The sequence below is a fragment of the Triturus cristatus genome, chromosome 5_1 (assembly GCF_964204655.1).
Source record: "Triturus cristatus chromosome 5_1, aTriCri1.1, whole genome shotgun sequence".
Taxonomy (NCBI): Eukaryota; Metazoa; Chordata; class Amphibia; order Caudata; family Salamandridae; genus Triturus; species Triturus cristatus.
Genome location: NC_140587.1, coordinates 257,670,154 through 257,687,354, shown reverse-complemented (window position 1 = coordinate 257,687,354; position 17,201 = coordinate 257,670,154). Strand labels below are relative to the sequence as shown.

General features: G+C 40.7%; 1 protein-coding gene across 1 annotated transcript in view; it reads left to right on the top strand.

Moving 5' to 3' along the window:
* TG (thyroglobulin) overlaps positions 1–17,201 on the top strand; it is a 660,241-nt gene that overhangs the window by 229,412 nt on the left and 413,628 nt on the right. Inside the window, exon 27 of the mRNA XM_085604890.1 lies at positions 13,800–13,967. Coding sequence (XP_085461016.1) covers positions 13,800–13,967 — 168 coding nt within the window. The remainder of the gene's footprint in view (positions 1–13,799; positions 13,968–17,201) is intronic.

Below are 17,201 nucleotides of genomic sequence, written 5' to 3'. Positions count from 1 at the left end.
GATGATCAACATTATCTAGATGTTTTCCCTGCAGTACAAAGGGTAGAAATGGGTCGACATACAGTGTATTGTTGGAATAGACCCTACATGAACAAGCAGTGGCAATGCCAAGAGATTGGGCCTTAATGTGCCAATGCATGCAGATGCTAATTACATGCATTGATGTACATGTGCTCCTTATCACAATAATGCCTGCTCCATTTGCCCTCCTAATGCCTAATTCCTAATTGGAAAAAAGAAGGCAGTAGGGATTGAGTCTGTTTTTTTTTTCTCAATGAAATCACTACCTGGAAGGAACAGCCAATAGCGTGAGGTGCTCATGCAACACTCGTCTGTGTTTAGCTAAGCCCACTTAATGTAAAATGCACAATTAAAGAATTGTTACCAATATATACTGAAGACCGCTAAGCTGTCAAACCGGACATAAAACGAAAATTAATCTATTCTGCAATTACCCACGTTTCAAAGGGCAGTTAATATTTGAGCATTTTCCTTTCTGAAAAACTGGAAGAGTAGATTGATATTTTGAAAAAGATTCTGAGATTCAGGATTTCTTTGTGAAGTGTAAACAGTGAGGGCTGAAGTTTAGTACCGTAAAGCAAACATGCAAAAATACTATTTTCTCACCATGTTGACATCAGGATTTTTGGTGTCATTATTATGGAAGTAGAATGGCAGATTTCCTCAAAGAACACATCTATGCAAATGTTCTGATGCATGCCCAAATAGCCATTTTTGAATAGCTATTAGAATTGCCAGTAAACGTCTTAATCTATACTAGTATTCTATACCCGATAGGGAAATAACATAAATTGTATTTGCAGAGCAATGGATGTTATTATTTTAGTTCTAATAGATATCGTGCATCAAAACTGTTGTTCATCCCAGCTACTATTTTCTAGTAATTATGTAATTAATCGAGTTTACAACGTGTATCACCCCCGTGGGTTTTGGTTCTTTTCGACCCAAAAAGTAGATTCCTCGCCCTTTTTTCCCTCATATTCTCCATACCCTGCATAGTCATTGCATTTTTCCGGTGCCTGTCTTCCCTGACTTATCATGATTGCGTATCTCTTATCAGTTGGATTACCTAGCTCTAACCTTCCTTATTTTCATTCTTCCATTCTTATTCCAGTAGTTACTTCTTAAGGTTACATCAAAATAATCTAGCTAATAAGTAAATGAATGAATGAATGAAAGCAGCTTATACCGTTCACAGCAACTCCAAGGAGTGTCCCGGAAAGTGGCACGTGTTAAGAATTAATCGGACACGACGATCACTGGAAAAAATTATAAAGTCTTTATAGCTAAATTTTTTTAATTTTAAACAAACCTCTACCACTTACACTACTTTCCTGCACAGGCAGTTGCCCCTAAGAGTAGCCCTGAACCTCAACCCTTACAAGGTAATTACCTAAGAAGACCTAGGACAGAGGAGAAGAGCTTTGGAATGAAAGGTGGATCATAAATATAGAGACCAAGAAACGAAAATTTAAATACTGAGATTTTCAATAAGAAATCCAAACATTGCCTTCTGATCTTCATCTCTTTTCCTATCCGATTATTTGCTTCCTGATGATATATGCCTGCTAGGAAAATAATAGCTCATATTTATCACGCACCCAGCTAAGGTGTCACATGCAAACATGCAGAAGTGCTTGGATCATTGCTGTGACAAAACATTGAACCCAATCTGTAGGCAATTTAAAGCCAAATGGAAAAAGAAGTACCAAGCACCTCATTATGCTGCATGAAAAGAAAAATAAACACATAACGCGGTACCAGAGAGCTGACAAAGCTAGTAAACAGAAAAGTTTGCAAAGAATGTTAAACTTTTTGGGCACTGTGCAAAAACTGCAAAACGCTTTAAAACAAATAGAGAGTCTAGCTCATTGAACAAAATCTTACTTAAAAGTTATAGAAGGCCCTCTGATGAGTTGCTGGTGATGCGTAAAAATCCGAGAGTCAGTTGACACTGATCAGCTTCAGAATCATGTGGGAAATTTTGGTATCTTAGATTTTTCCAATAGAGGTTCTGCCCTTGCAGTGATGTTACGATAGACTCCATAGACGTATAGGATAACTTACTAAATACTGTAGATGAATGTAATATTATAACGCAAAAATACTCAGCCTGTCAACTGCTTTTGGTGTAACCATCCAGAGTTTACCTGTTTACTAAGTCTGAATGATTTCTTGTTTTATAGCAAAGCATTTTACTGTTTTTCTCCTTTGTTTGGGATAGTGCCCTAACAGTTGGACTGAGAAATTTTTTCTCAAATCACAAATCTCTGAATTCTAGTGTGCCAATGGGGTTACCCTTATTGCCCCTGCGTGTTCATTAAATACAGCAAACCCTACTGTGTGTCACCACAATCATGCGCTGGAATGCCAGTTATATATGGATGTTTTAATGATAATGTTGAAAATAGGTGGGGTTCATGATCATTTTAACTATCTACCAGCATGGTTTTCATAAGCTGAATCTTTTTTTTTTTACAGAGCTTTATATAGCGTGAACTTGACCCGAATCGGGTATCAGAGCGCTTTACATAGCACCAGTTGCGTTACATGAGGACACATTAATTTTTTTAGGCACGGGGAAAATAAGTGATTTGCCCAGAATCACAGGATGTCCAGCGTCATTGCCGAGACTCAAACCCAGTTCCCCAGATTAGAGGTCGACCGCCCTAGTCGTTAAGCCAACTCTTCTCCCCAATCTTGAAGGACTTAGAGATGTCTATATAAATGGGGCAGAGTTGAAGCTTACATTCTCTTGAACACACAGTTGATTCATCACCAACTTTTCCTAATCTGTTTGGACAGCAGATCATAACATTATCAATCGTAAAAAACATGGTGTCCTCATTGATAAAAACCCAGCAAATCAGCCTCCTCAACAGGAAAATCATGTAATAGCTTTCACATGTAAAACAAATTATTGAGGTGGTTCCAGCTGTCCTCAGTCAACAGCTATGAGGTTCATTGTCAATTGTGTGTCAATGCATTATATCTGCTAATCAGCATGAAATCAATTTGGATTAAATCAAGAACATATGTGTAAATAATGAAACTGGCCTAATGCACAGCAATCATATAGCAAAAGGGTGCAAAATAACTTCACTCGCTTCCGGTTAAGCTAAAATTAAATTCAACTGACTATATGTCACGGTTCTATTTTCTAAAGAAAAAATGGTTGACTAATCTATAGTGAGGCTTCTGCTGGCCCAAATTAAACATGCATTGGCAATGTCAATAGGTCTAGCTTTAAAGGAATGTTGTATGGTAATGTGAAGCATTAGAAATAGCTAGCCTGGTAATGGATATATATTTGTTTGGGAGCAAAGACTTGTAGAATAATATTGGTGTAAGTATTGTTATCTAATGCACTAATGTCATGTGTGTACCCCTCAAAGTTCTAGCTCAAACAGCTAGACAAATAAACAAAATGATCAAAGCTGTGTGAAAGGCGAGCACTTTTTTGTGGAAGCACACAGGTTTTGACCTCTAAATAAATGTACTCCAGGGATCCAACACGTGGGTGGAGCTAAAGTCCCTCTCTCCTAGTGATTCTCACAGGATTGTCTGGCGACAGCTGCACTGTCAAGTCAGACCATAACACTCGTGGTCATGCACTTACTTTTGCTACACATTTGTACATGGCAAATAGTTTATATGGGAGCACAGCTGTGGCATGCACTCCTTCATTATTAAAGCTGGTAACTTATGTTGACTGCTTTAAGGCAAAACTCATGACCTGTTTGTTTACATCTCCCCTGCCACAGCACCCTGTGTAACCAGCGCCTAGTTAGTCACGTAGCAGCAACATACGAATGTTCTCACAATTACATTAGCTTTTGCGTGGTTGCATGTTATTGTTTCAACTCCAGTCCCACAATCAAACCACAAGAAGATATTGTTACGGGGTCTCTGGAGTGCACAGGCCCGGTGGTGAGCTGGAATAAAGTGACACACACACACACACCAGTTAGTCGGTATGGGTGGAAGGACCTCAAGAGATCCTTGCCCGTTTATTTAAGCCCTATGGCCACGCCTGGCCAGAGAGTGATACATTGTTGGCAATCCCTTCCGGTCCAGGCTCCGAGTCCTGCTCCGGCGGGACTGAGATCATTACAGATATCACAACAGCAGTATCATTGCCTCAATTATCTTGCACGCCTAACTGGAAAGACAATTCAGGGTTCTAGTACTAAACGTCAAGGCATCCCTGTCACCAAACTTCAAGGAGTGATGGAAGACAGACCTCTGGACATCTGCTTAGACCCTCGACCTGCCTGTGCTTCCTCAGAGACATGACTCCTGTCTCCATCAAATGGGTAGATGCATGTCAAAATGACTTACCCTGGAATGACCTAGGCACGCTCGACTCCAGCTTCGCATATTCCAATCACACAACACAGTTAATCCATGTGAAAGAAGAAAACTTAAGTCTTCTCTTAACAAACCCAAAGTTCCCAAGCAGGTCACATAATCACAGCTTCAGTACAAATGCACTCTTTCTTGTATTTGCACTTGTTTACATATACATACATTTCTGTATGCAGATGTGATTAAATATGTGTAAAGCCAGATGCCCATTTTACTCACCTCTTCTCATTCGTTTACACCCGGTTGATGATCAAGCCATCTCACCAATCATGCCAGGCCTTAGCAGCTTGACAACTATTGCCTATGGATGAAACTTTACATGCCCAGATTGATGTATAGCACAAACTAGTCTCAATCACCTTTCTCTGACTAACATCACCTCTTCTGTCATTGCTCCGTCTGTTTCCTTTTAGACTAGATAGGCTTCCGAATGTTGCGTACCGGCCCAGTCCTGGCTCAGTACAATCTTCTGAGCCCCATGCAATGCAGATCTACCAAATTACGAATTAGAGTGAGGAAAATGGACAGGAGTCCCATGAATCTCTCCCAACCTTCTCTGGAAGGAGTCCATGTTAGAAATGAATTTACCTGCAAGAGACCACAGGTAGTTTCTTCTGTTTCCCTCACCCTTTTCCAGAAGAGACCACACACACAAGAAATTGGGCCTAGTATTAGTAGGAGCTTTTTAGGTGCAAATCTAACACAGACTACATGCAGAATTATGGTACCAAATATCACAATTGTGGAAATAAAGAATGAAGAGAACAGAAACAATATGAACAGAGGCAGCATGTTATTCTATATAGTTTTCCTTTCTACTCAGTCTTTCCAAATTAGAAGTACTGCCTAAAATTCTGCCATTGATAGAGACGGAGTATGTTATGACATACTTTTTTGATGTGAGCGGGCCCTGGTACCTATGGTGTGAGTACGTATAGCATTGAAATGTGCTGCTTTAGAATACATATTACATCGTCAAGCTCTAGACCACCTAACATTTTAGTCCACTGCAATATCTTGGAAACCTACCTAGCTAGGGGCCTGGTTCTTATTTACCAAGTTAAACATCCTTATTTATTAAAATACTTAATTGTTGGCTACCTTCCTTTCCAGGACAATGGAAAGCATATGCCACGAGAGCAGTAGTATCCCTCCGCATTCTCCATGGTGCTGGTTTGTAGATTTATGGAAAAATTTGGACGAAAGGAAGATATTTAATCCCTCAATCGAGTTCGAATTAAACCGTCTACAGAATGCCCTGCAATTCATTATGTGGATAGAGGGAAATACATCTGTATTTCCTAACCCACAATGTTTGGAAATCAAAAAAATACAGCACTATAAGCTTTCCAAGTGAATCACCTGACACACCCCGGGCCTCATTATCATGTCTATGGTAATCCGGGTTCAGGCAGATGCCGCCAAATAGGGATTACAGGATCTGAGGTCACTCCACGCGTCAATGGCGTTACAAAGCATATTGATACTGGAGAAGTGAAGTGAGCTCTTTGCTGACAACTGTTGTATTACTGTCGTTTTGTTATGACTTATGTAGCGGATACTTTTTGAGACGCAATGTTAGATAATGTTCTGGGAGGGTTCATGCGTACAGCACAAGCTCAGACTTCACACATAGGCTAATGACCGGCCTGTTGACTTCACAAGTATGTTTGTAAGTAATACAAATACACATGAACGTGCTATATGTGCAGTAAATATTGTAAATCCGGTCCTTCCACAAAGAACACTTTCTTTAGCATCCTGACTTTATACAAAGGAATTAAATAAGGAAATTATAAATTAATAAATATGTATTCAATAAAATGGATACATTTGCAAGTTCTGAAATCAAATAAACAGAACAAATAATGAAAAATAAGTATTAGTTAGAATGTATGGATTAGTCCAATTCACAATTACGTAAAGGAAAGAAAGCAACAATAGACTTATCCTGGCTCCTAAAGTGAGGCATAAATAACATGTGTGGATGATAAATATACACAGAAGGCAGCCTGGATGCCACTTTGCTGTTCACTTTGGCAAATCCAGTCCTCACACCTCGGATTATCAGGAAACTTCCTCAAGGTCTTGAGAGGACTGAACACACGTCATTTCCTGTTGGTCTATATCTAAACAGAACTCAAAGAATCCTGGACTCCACCCTGCGGGCACAGAGGGTAGTAGGCGTGCCAGTAGCCTGGGACCCATCAGCTGGTGCACTGTGGGCCATGCCTCTCTTCACCAGTGATGTGATGTCACCAACTAGGAAGTAATAACAATAAAGCACTTCCTTCATGGGTTGTGTCCCCCTTGGGCACTACATTGCTTGGTTCTTTGTCAATTTATATAATGAGAATAAACGAAAATTTAAGCATCAAGTTCTTTATTCTTCAATTTTCTTCTTCCATCATGTTTGAGTTCATTCGTTAATTCAATAACTCATAGTATACGGACTAATACTTTATCCATCCAATGCATTTTGGGTTGTATAAAAACCCTTCATCAGGGATTAGTCCTAGGATTTAAATAATAATAACATAAGGAATTGTCATTCATTCTATATTACCAAAACGTAAGACTTTGTACATATATTCAATATTCAATGCATTTTCGTTGCTCAACTCATTATGTTCTGTGTTTAAATAAAGCTTTAAATAAAAGATTGAAATAATTTGTAACACTTCAATGAAATTACGGCGTGATTAAGTGAAAGTTGGTATGTTAACAGTTACTTTTGTAAGGAGTTCAAGGTTAAAAATACGGTTGTGTTCCTGTGTTGGAGCGATAACTAAAAGTTTTCAGTGTCATTAAAACCAGCGAAAATATTCATGACGAAATGATTTGTTAAGGTAGATGAGGTGCGGGTGACGTGTTATACCATTGAAAAAGTAATTTTCATGGCGTTTAAATGAGGCGGGGATGATTAGAAGGAATGTACGAAGATATGGTGCGAGTAACTAAATGTTGTAATCAAGACGTAATTGTGAGGATAAATATGGTTCAAGCGATTGTTACATGGAGTATAAATAAAGTTAAGCAGATCGGGCTGGTAACATTCATACCTCACTCGGTTGTAGTAATTCCGTATGTCTCTTGGTTCAGCCAAGCTTGCTGTTCGTATGCTGTAACCAGCGTTTGTTCCCTCGTGTGGCGAATAGGAGTAGAGAAGGGATTGTGCTTGTGGTTTAAAAATGGTGATTGTTGTGCGTGCGCATCAATGTAAATGTAAATGTATGTGTCTTGTAAAGCGCACTGCTGCCCTGAGGCGTCCTGGCGCCGTAGACCGCTGGGGAACCCGTCCTGGCTATCCCTGTGAGATGGTCCCTCCAGGGTATCTCCAAGGTGAAACCAGGCATCCCCAGCGAATGTGGGGGGCCGTTGTGGAGATGAGGCAAGCTAATGCCCAGAGTCGCCGAGTGTGATCCCTGGTTAGAGTAGGCACCGAAGCGAGAATTATCGAGTCCGCTGGCCCTGGTCCTCGACCCTGCCGCGTCGGGAATTGAACCCTGGTCCCAGGCCGTTCTCTGCTTCTGGGTCTGCTTCCTATAAGCAGTGAGCCACACCTCTCCACTCAAGCGGAGTTAATTTCCGCATGTTGTGAAATAAAGGTAAAAATAGGACTGTGTTTGTGATTTCAATGTTAACGTGATGGTGGCCATTTTGTAATGGGTTTTAAGTGAAAAATATGTACACTTGCTTAAACCATAATGTTAATTCAAGGTATACATTATTAGTACCTTACTGCATTCGTGATTTAAAACACTTATGCAGGAGAGAAAAGAAAACTTTAAATAATTATTTCTACATTCGAAAGAATTATATATAAACATGCTTAAATCAAAACTGTGTATTTAGACAATGATGATAACGATAAGGCATTAATTATAGATTGCATGATAGTTCAATGCGTTCATTCATTCCGTACGGATGACTGCTCTCCAGTTTTTTGATCCAATAGTTTTCTCGTTTTAATAAATGTTTTCTGGGATCACGACCTTCTTGTGGTGTTGTTACCTCGAGGATTAGGAACTTGAGTTGGCTGATGTTATGATTGTTCAATATGAAGTGGTTCGCCAGAGTTGACTTGGTATTTCTTGTGCGGATGTTAGATTTATGTTCATTTATTCTTGTTTTTATTTTTCTCTCGGTTTTACCCACGTAGACCATGCCACATGGGCATTTTAATAGATACACAACGTTCATGGTGTCACATGTTATTACAACGAGAAAACTATTTATTGGATCAAAAAACTGGAGAGCAGTCATCCGTACGGAATGAATAAACGCATTGAACTATCATGCTATCTATAATTAATGCCTTATCGTTATCATCATTGTCTAAATACACAGTTTTGATTTAAGCATGTTTATATATAATTCTTTCGAATGTAGAAATAATTATTTAAAGTTTTCTTTTCTCTCCTGCATAAGTGTTTTAAATCACGAATGCAGTAAGGTACTAATAATGTAAACCTTGAATTAACATTATGGTTTAAGCAAGTGTACATATTTTTCACTTAAAACCCATTACAAAATGGCCACCATCACGTTAACATTGAAATCACAAACACAGTCCTATTTTTACCTTTATTTCACAACATGCGGAAATTAACTCCGCTTGATGCGCACGCACAACAATCACCATTTTTAAACCACAAGCACAATCCCTTCTCTACTCCTATTCGCCACACGAGGGAACTAACGCTGGTTACAGCATACGAACAGCAAGCTTGGCTGAACCAAGAGACATACGGAATTACTACAACCGAGTGAGGTATGAATGTTACCAGCCCGATCTGCTTAACTTTATTTATACTCCATGTAACAATCGCTTGAACCATATTTATCCTCACAATTACGTCTTGATTACAACATTTAGTTACTCGCACCATATCTTCGTACATTCCTTCTAATCATCCCCGCCTTGTTTAAACGCCATGAAAATTACTTTTTCAATGGTATAACACGTCACCCGCACCTCATCTACCTTAACAAATCATTTCGTCATGAATATTTTCGCTGGTTTTAATGACACTGAAAACTTTTAGTTATCGACACAGGAACACAACCGTATTTTTAACCATGAACTCCTTACAAAAGTAACTGTTAACATACCAACTTTCACTTAATCACGCCGTAATTTCATTGAAGTGTTACAAATTATTTCAATCTTTTATTTAAAGCTTTATTTAAACACAGAACATAATGAGTTGAGCAACGAAAATGCATTGAATATTGAATATATGTACAAAGTCTTACGTTTTGGTAATATAGAATGAATGACAATTCCTTATGTTATTATTATTTAAATCCTAGGACTAATCCCTGATGAAGGGTTTTTATACAACCCAAAATGCATTGGATGGATAAAGTATTAGTCCGTATACTATGAGTTATTGAATTAACGAATGAACTCAAACATGATGGATGAAGAAAATTGAAGAATAAAGAACTTGATGCTTAAATTTTCGTTTATTCTCATTATATAAATTGACAAAGAACCAAGCAATGTAGTGCCCAAGGGGGACACAACCCATGAAGGAAGTGCTTTATTGTTATTGTTCTACTGACGTTTTGAATGAAGACGCCACCCCTGGAGCACACATAAACATTGATCAGTCTAGTAAAAATTCATTAATCCAGGTTGTTGCGCGTATTTATATTTTATTATAATACCAACTAGGAAGTCTCGCACAAGATTTGGAAATCCCACAACTTGACTTTATTTTATTTCTTTTAAAGTGGTTGTAAAGCGTTACTCCACGGGAGGGCACCGTGGCCCTAAGACAGCAGAACAGATCTTTACAGCCACTATTTCTACGGATACAGTCGGATTTTTAATCCTTTCTGACATTTAAGCAGTTTTGGCTCTAGACGTATGGCAGAGGGGAGGGTATTCCATTGAGTGGTCCGGCCACTGAAAAAGCCCCGCCTCCAGTAATTATCCAGTCTGCTTTAGGAACATGAAGAATGCTTTGCCTCTTGGGTCTTAACGACTGTCCAGGACCCCAGGCTGAAGTGTGCTGAGGACATTTTTCCCCAGTGAGTAAAGTTTTAGAATTACTTTGTTATCGTCCGTGCATGGCACTCTACCAGAGTTGACCCAGAGACCAACAAAACCCCATGTAACTTCCGTATCATGCAAAGCTCCTTGAGATGGCTACCACTGCTTTGATTGCTTAGTAATAAATACATCAATAACCCACATACGTAGGTGCTTTATATGAATATTATATTTATTACAAGGATTATATTTATTGCAAAGGCATACCATGCTTCTGTCGTTAAAGCTGACACCATACTCGATAGAAATCATGTTTTGGAAGAACCCTTAATAAATTTGCCCTCCATTAGTCAGTTGGATCCACTCTTGGGGCATGACAGTAAGAACATAAGGTGGGGTGGGTGACCAGGTCAAGGCATGACCTTAACTCATGAATGTGACGTCTATTTGCAGTTATTGCTGTAGCCACTTTTAACACCCATGTCAACCCTAGCTTTCATTTAATTTTACAGTGAGTTTTGTACCCAGTTTATTGGTAGATAAATGGTTATAGTCAAGATTATTGTCTGTAATATTTAGATGTTGGCATGTTTATTGTCGGTAATTTATAGATGTTGGCCTGTTTATTGTCTGTAATATATAAATGCTGGCATCTGTATTGGCTGTAATATATAGATGCTGCATGTTTAATGTCTGTAATATATAAATGCTGGCATCTGTATTGGCTGTAATACATAGATGCTGCATGTTTATTATCTGTAATATATAAATGCTGGCATCTGTATTGGCTGTAATGTATAGATGCTGCATGTTTATTATCTGTAATATATAAATGCTGGCATCTGTATTGGCTGTAATACATAGATGCTGCATGTTTATTATCTGTAATATATAAATGCTGGCATCTGTATTGGCTGTAATACATAGATGCCGCATGTTTATTGTCTGTAATATATAAATGCTGGCATCTGTATTGGCTGTAATATATAGATGCTGCTTGTTTATTGCCTGTAATTTATAGATGCTGCAATGTTTATTGTCTGTAATATATAGATGCAGCATGTTTATTGCCTGTAATATCTAGATGTTGGTTGGTGGTCAGTATTGCATCCTGAGAAGGCCACAATAAATCAAAAGGCATCAATTTAATCTCATTGTTGTTTTTTTTATAACAGACAGAAACCATGCGGGATCTTATAGAATGGTAGAACGCAGAATGGAAGAATTTGTTAGGAACAACGGCCTTTAAGGACAAACTCCCGGATGTTTGTGGGCTGCTAAAAATGTTTAAATTATTAATTTTCTGTCCCGCATATGAAGCTATTTTCCCTCTTTCAAACAGTATCAAATGTTTCTCTGTATGTTCTTGGCACGTCAGCCCTCATCTTCTGATAGTCAGACATTGTGTCCCTGTTCTTACGTGATTGCTTTGGCAGAAGGTACCAAGTGAACATCTGTTTCCAGATGTCGGTGACCCCTTGTCTTGTGGAGGCAGATTTGAAGCAGATTTCGGGGGAGATGTTGTCCTTGAGTTGTGACTAGGCCTGGATCTTACACGTGTCTGAACGTCAGCACACTAAAGTGCGGAGGCAATATGGAAACAGTGTATAATGACCTCCGCTCAGATTCATAGTTCTGATAATTGTAGTTATTTTCTTCATTTTTACTTTTATACGGTTCTCTAGAGCTTTCTGCCAAAGCATTTGCAACCACTGATAAGATGGTAAATTAAATAATAACTACAGGCTGAGTTCACGAAAAATATTAGATATAGGAGACGTACATATATTTAGGGAAGAGGTGTGGCGCCGCGGCCAGGGCGTCTGACTCCAGAATTTGGGGATCGCGGTTCAATCGCCAGCGGCAGATTAGCCCAGCACCATGTGTCTCTGGGCAATAGCTTGCTTAATCCTCCCGAGGGCCCCCAGCGCCTAGAGACCCTTACGGGTGATTGTTCGCGCTTTACAAATGTGGATTATTATTCATATTTTTTTTTTTTTGATAACCAACTTTATTGAATTTTGAATATAGGTACAGGATTCAGCTGACACGTAATAGTAAACTTCAGATAATGCACAGGACAAATAAGCAAGGCAGAGCATCATGGGACAAACTTCCAGGAAGGAGACATAGTCATGCAATGCGAGAAAATATAAGGCTATTCCAGTGGACCCAACCTCTTCCCCCAAATACGTTCGTGTTTAGAACGGCATTCCTGGGCCTCATACACAGGCGTCTCTTGTTGCGCACACCAATCCACACCATGTCTTCACTGTGACACCGTAGGTGGAGCAGGAGCCTTCCACTGGGCTGCGATGTCTCACTTCGCCACCATTGTAGCTGTTCCCAAAAGCACCCAATCTGTCCTCAAACCCTCAGGCCTCTCCAAAACACCAAGCAGCAGCACTAAGGGTGAAAGTGGTACCTCCCAGCCCACCACAACTGACAACTCCCTACCCACAACAGACCAGTAGTCTGGATCAACGGGCACAACCACACAGTGTGATAGAAATCGGCTGAGGCACCTGACGATCGTGGTAGAAGTATTTTATGTAGCTGACACAACTTTCACCCTCCCACCGTCGGTAACCTGGTTGCTATTAAATTGAGTAATAGTAATATCTCTTATTTACAGCACTTAGAAACAGCAGAAGTGCAATATGGAGCCCTAAAATTAAACAAATAGTAAAACAAAAAGAATATGATTATTATAGCTCCTGTGTGCTATGAGAATAACAGTATTATCTTTCAGTCCTGCTGAGTTCGACCATTTAACAAAAATATGATTGTGTCTTTAATTCATCTAATTTTCATTATTCATCCGTTGCTAATGGTACCTAGGCAGGGCTCAAAGTTCTTCATCGTTTCCCTATTTTATTTATACTTCAAAACCTTAGTATGGTCAATCATTTTAAATAAATTGATCATGACTGCCGACAAATTTTCATTTTGCCCATTGTCATAGCCCTTTCCTGATGCTCAGTCTCGCTTTTTGTGTTAATTAGCCTTATTGGGAGACAAAAGGACATGCACGCCTTGATGGCCATGTTGCATGTTCTTCCTAGACCTGTATAATTGGTCCTGCCTTATAGTTTGAACCATTGAAAACAGTGGGCCTAGAAAGACCCCATCATCCGAGTCCTTCATCCATTGACCCATGTGTGTTAACAAGTTCCTCAGCCAAAAACTCTATAATCACCATTAAACAACTTAAATTGTAAATTGTTCTCACCAAATACTAGTGTCTGGTGCAATTGCAGTAATGCTAGCAGGTGTGGGATTACAAGGATATTCATAAAACTAGCAAAGAAAGATTGCGATGGATGGCCACAGCAGTGCTTTTTTAATATCTTTAGCAAAAAGTATAGGCTGTTATTTACACTTGGTTTACTTTTTTTTAATGTAGGTTCCATCCTTTGTGGGCTAATGAGCTCACCAAATGTGCTCCTCTGCCATGAAAACGACTGGACAAAAACATCAAAACTTGGTGGTGATGGAGTGTGCAAAGGCGTGAAATCGAACAAAGAGCAGAAGCAATTTTGGTTCAGCCTGGGAGGACAGGCGTTCACTGGAAGTAAGTCCATGAAATGTGTTTCCACTGAAGCACAAGGTGGTGTGGGACATCTTGAGAAACACTGTAGCACAGAGTGGTGTAGGGCATCGTGAGAAACACTGTAGCACAGGGAGGTGTGGGACATCTTGACAAGCACTGAAGCACAGGGTGGTGTGGGACATCTTGAGCAACACTGTAGTACAGGGTGGTGTGGGACATCTTGAGCAACACTGTAGCACAGAGTGGTGTGGGGCATCATGAGAAACACTGTAGCACAGAGTGGTGTGGGGCATCTTGAGAAACACTGTTGCACAGGAAGGTGTGAGACATCTTGAGAAGCAATGAAGCACAGGGTGATGTGGGACATCTTGAGAAACACTGTAGCGCAGGGTGGTGTGGGGCATCTTGAGAAACACTATAGCACAGGTTGGTGTGGGACATCTTGAGAAACACTAGCACAGGGTGGTGTTGGAAATCTTGAGAAGAACTGAAGCACAGGGTGGTGTGGGTCCTTTTGAGAAACACTGGAGGACAGGGTGGTGTGGGGCATCTTGAGAAGCACTGTAGCAAAATGGTGAGGGGCATTTGAGAAGAATGGAAGCACAGGGTGGTGTTGGACATCTGGAGAAACACTGAAGCACAAGGTGCTGTAGGGCATCTTAAGAGGAACCGAAGCACAGGGTGGTGTGGGACATCTTGAGAAACACTGTAGCACAGAGTGGTGTGGGGCATTGTGAGAAACACTGTAGCACAGGGTGGTGTGGGGCATCTTGAGGAGAAGTGAAGCACAGGTTGGTGTGGGGCAACTTGAGAAACACTAGCACAGGGTGGTGTTGGGCATCTTGAGAAGAACTGAAGCACAGGGTGGTGTAGGGCATCTTGAGAGGAACAGAAGCACAGGGTGGTGTGGGACATCTTGAGAAACACTGCAGCACAGGCTTGTGTGGGTCATCTTGAGAAATACTGTAGCACAGGGTGGTGTGGGACATCTTGAGAAGAACCGAAGCACAGGGTGGTGTGGGCCATCTTGAGCATCCAAACTTTCCTGGTGTAAACTCATACTACAGTTTAGTCTTATTTACAGTGCTTATGAAAGCCACAAGTGCACGAGGAAGTTCTTCACAAAAACAAGTTCTTATTACAATGACAGGAAATAGAGCAACTACCTATGCAACATGACAGTGGCTTCGATTTCCTTGGGGTGATAAATGCTTAATACGAAATAGCGATATGAGTGTATTTCTTTATATATACACATACTGCAGCATGTTGAATGTTCCAAGTACAAATAACACTGCCTGCTGCCTGCATGAGATGAGTTGCACTTCAAACTGACAGAGTGTTATGTGGAGCATTATTTAATGAAAGATTTTTTTTATTATTATGATAAAAAAGAAATGGAAGAATCGAACATAGAACAGGAGGTTTGCTTGTGCAAATTGAAGAAGGAATATTAATTTCTGTGTTTTCCACACAGACTTTTGATGATGACTTCCACTGTAGCGCAGGGTGGTGTGGGGCATCTTGAGAAACACTGTAGCACAGGGTGGTGTGCGGCATCTTGAGGAGAAGTGAAGTACAGGTTGGTGTGGGACATCTTGAGAAACACTAGCACAAGGTGGTGTTGGGCATATTGAGAAGAACTGAAGCACAGGGTGGTGTGGGTCCTTTTGAGAAACACTGGAGGACAGGGTGGTGTGGGGCATCTTGAGAAGCAAAGTAGCAAAATGGTGAGGGGCATTTGAGAAGAACTGAAGCACAGGGTGGTGTAGGACATCTTGAGAAACACTGAAGCACAGGGGGCTGTAGGGCATCATGAGAGGAACCGAAGCACAGGGTGGTGTGGGACATCTTGAGAAACACTGTAGCACAGAGTGGTGTGGGACATCTTGAGAAACACTAGCACAGGGTGGTGTTGGAAATCTTGAGAAGAACTGAAGCACAGGGTGGTGTGGGTCCTTTTGAGAAACACTGGAGGACAGGGTGGTGTGGGGCATCTTGAGAAGCACTGTAGCAAAATGGTGAGGGGTATTTGAGAAGAATGGAAGCACAGGGTGGTGTTGGACATCTTGAGAAACACTGAAGCACAAGGTGCTGTTGGGCATCTTAAGAGGAACCGAAGCACGGGGTGGTGTGGGACATCTTGAGAAACACTGTAGGACAGAGTGGTGTGGGGCATCGTGAGAAACACTGTAGCACAGGGTGGTGTGGGGCATCTTGAGGAGAAGTGAAGCACAGGTTGGTGTGGGGCATCTTGAGAAACACTAGCACAGGGTGGTGTTGGGCATCTTGAGAAGAACTGAAGCACAGGGTGGTGTAGGGCATCTTGAGAGGAACAGAAGCACAGGGTGGTGTGGGTCATCTTGAGAAACACTGTAGCACAGGGTGGTGTGGGACATCTTGAGAAGAACCGAAGCACAGGGTGGTGTGGGCCATCTTGAGCAGCCAAACTTTCCTGGTGTAAACTCATACTACAGTTTAGTCTTATTTACAGTGCTTATGAAAGCCACAAGTGCACGAGGAAGTTCTTCACAAAAACAAGTTCTTATTAAAATGACAGGAAATAGAGCAACTACCTATGCAACATGACAGTGGCTTCGATTTCCTGGGGGTGATAAATGCTTAATACGAAATAGCGATATGAGTGCATTTCTTTATATATACACATACTGCAGCATGTTGAATGCTCCAAGTACAAACAACACTGCCTGCTGCCTGCATGAGATGAGTTGCACTTCAAACTGATAGAGTGTTATGTGGAGCATTATCTAATGAAAGATTTTTTTTATTATTATGATAAAAAAGAAATGGAAGAATCGAACATAGAACAGGAGGTTTGCTTGTGCAAATTGAAGAAGGAATATTAATTTCTGTGTTTTCCACACAGACTTTTGATGATGACTTCCACTGTAGCGCAGGGTGGTGTGGGGCATCTTGAGAAACACTGTAGCACAGGGTGGTGTGCGGCATCTTGAGGAGAAGTGAAGTACAGGTTGGTGTGGGACATCTTGAGAAACACTAGCACAAGGTGGTGTTGGGCATATTGAGAAGAACTGAAGCACAGGGTGGTGTGGGTCCTTTTGAGAAACACTGGAGGACAGGGTGGTGTGGGGCATCTTGAGAAGCAAAGTAGCAAAATGGTGAGGGGCATTTGAGAAGAACTGAAGCACAGGGTGGTGTAGGACATCTTGAGAAACACTGAAGCACAGGGTGCTGTAGGGCATCATGAGAGGAACCGAAGCACAGGGTGGTGTG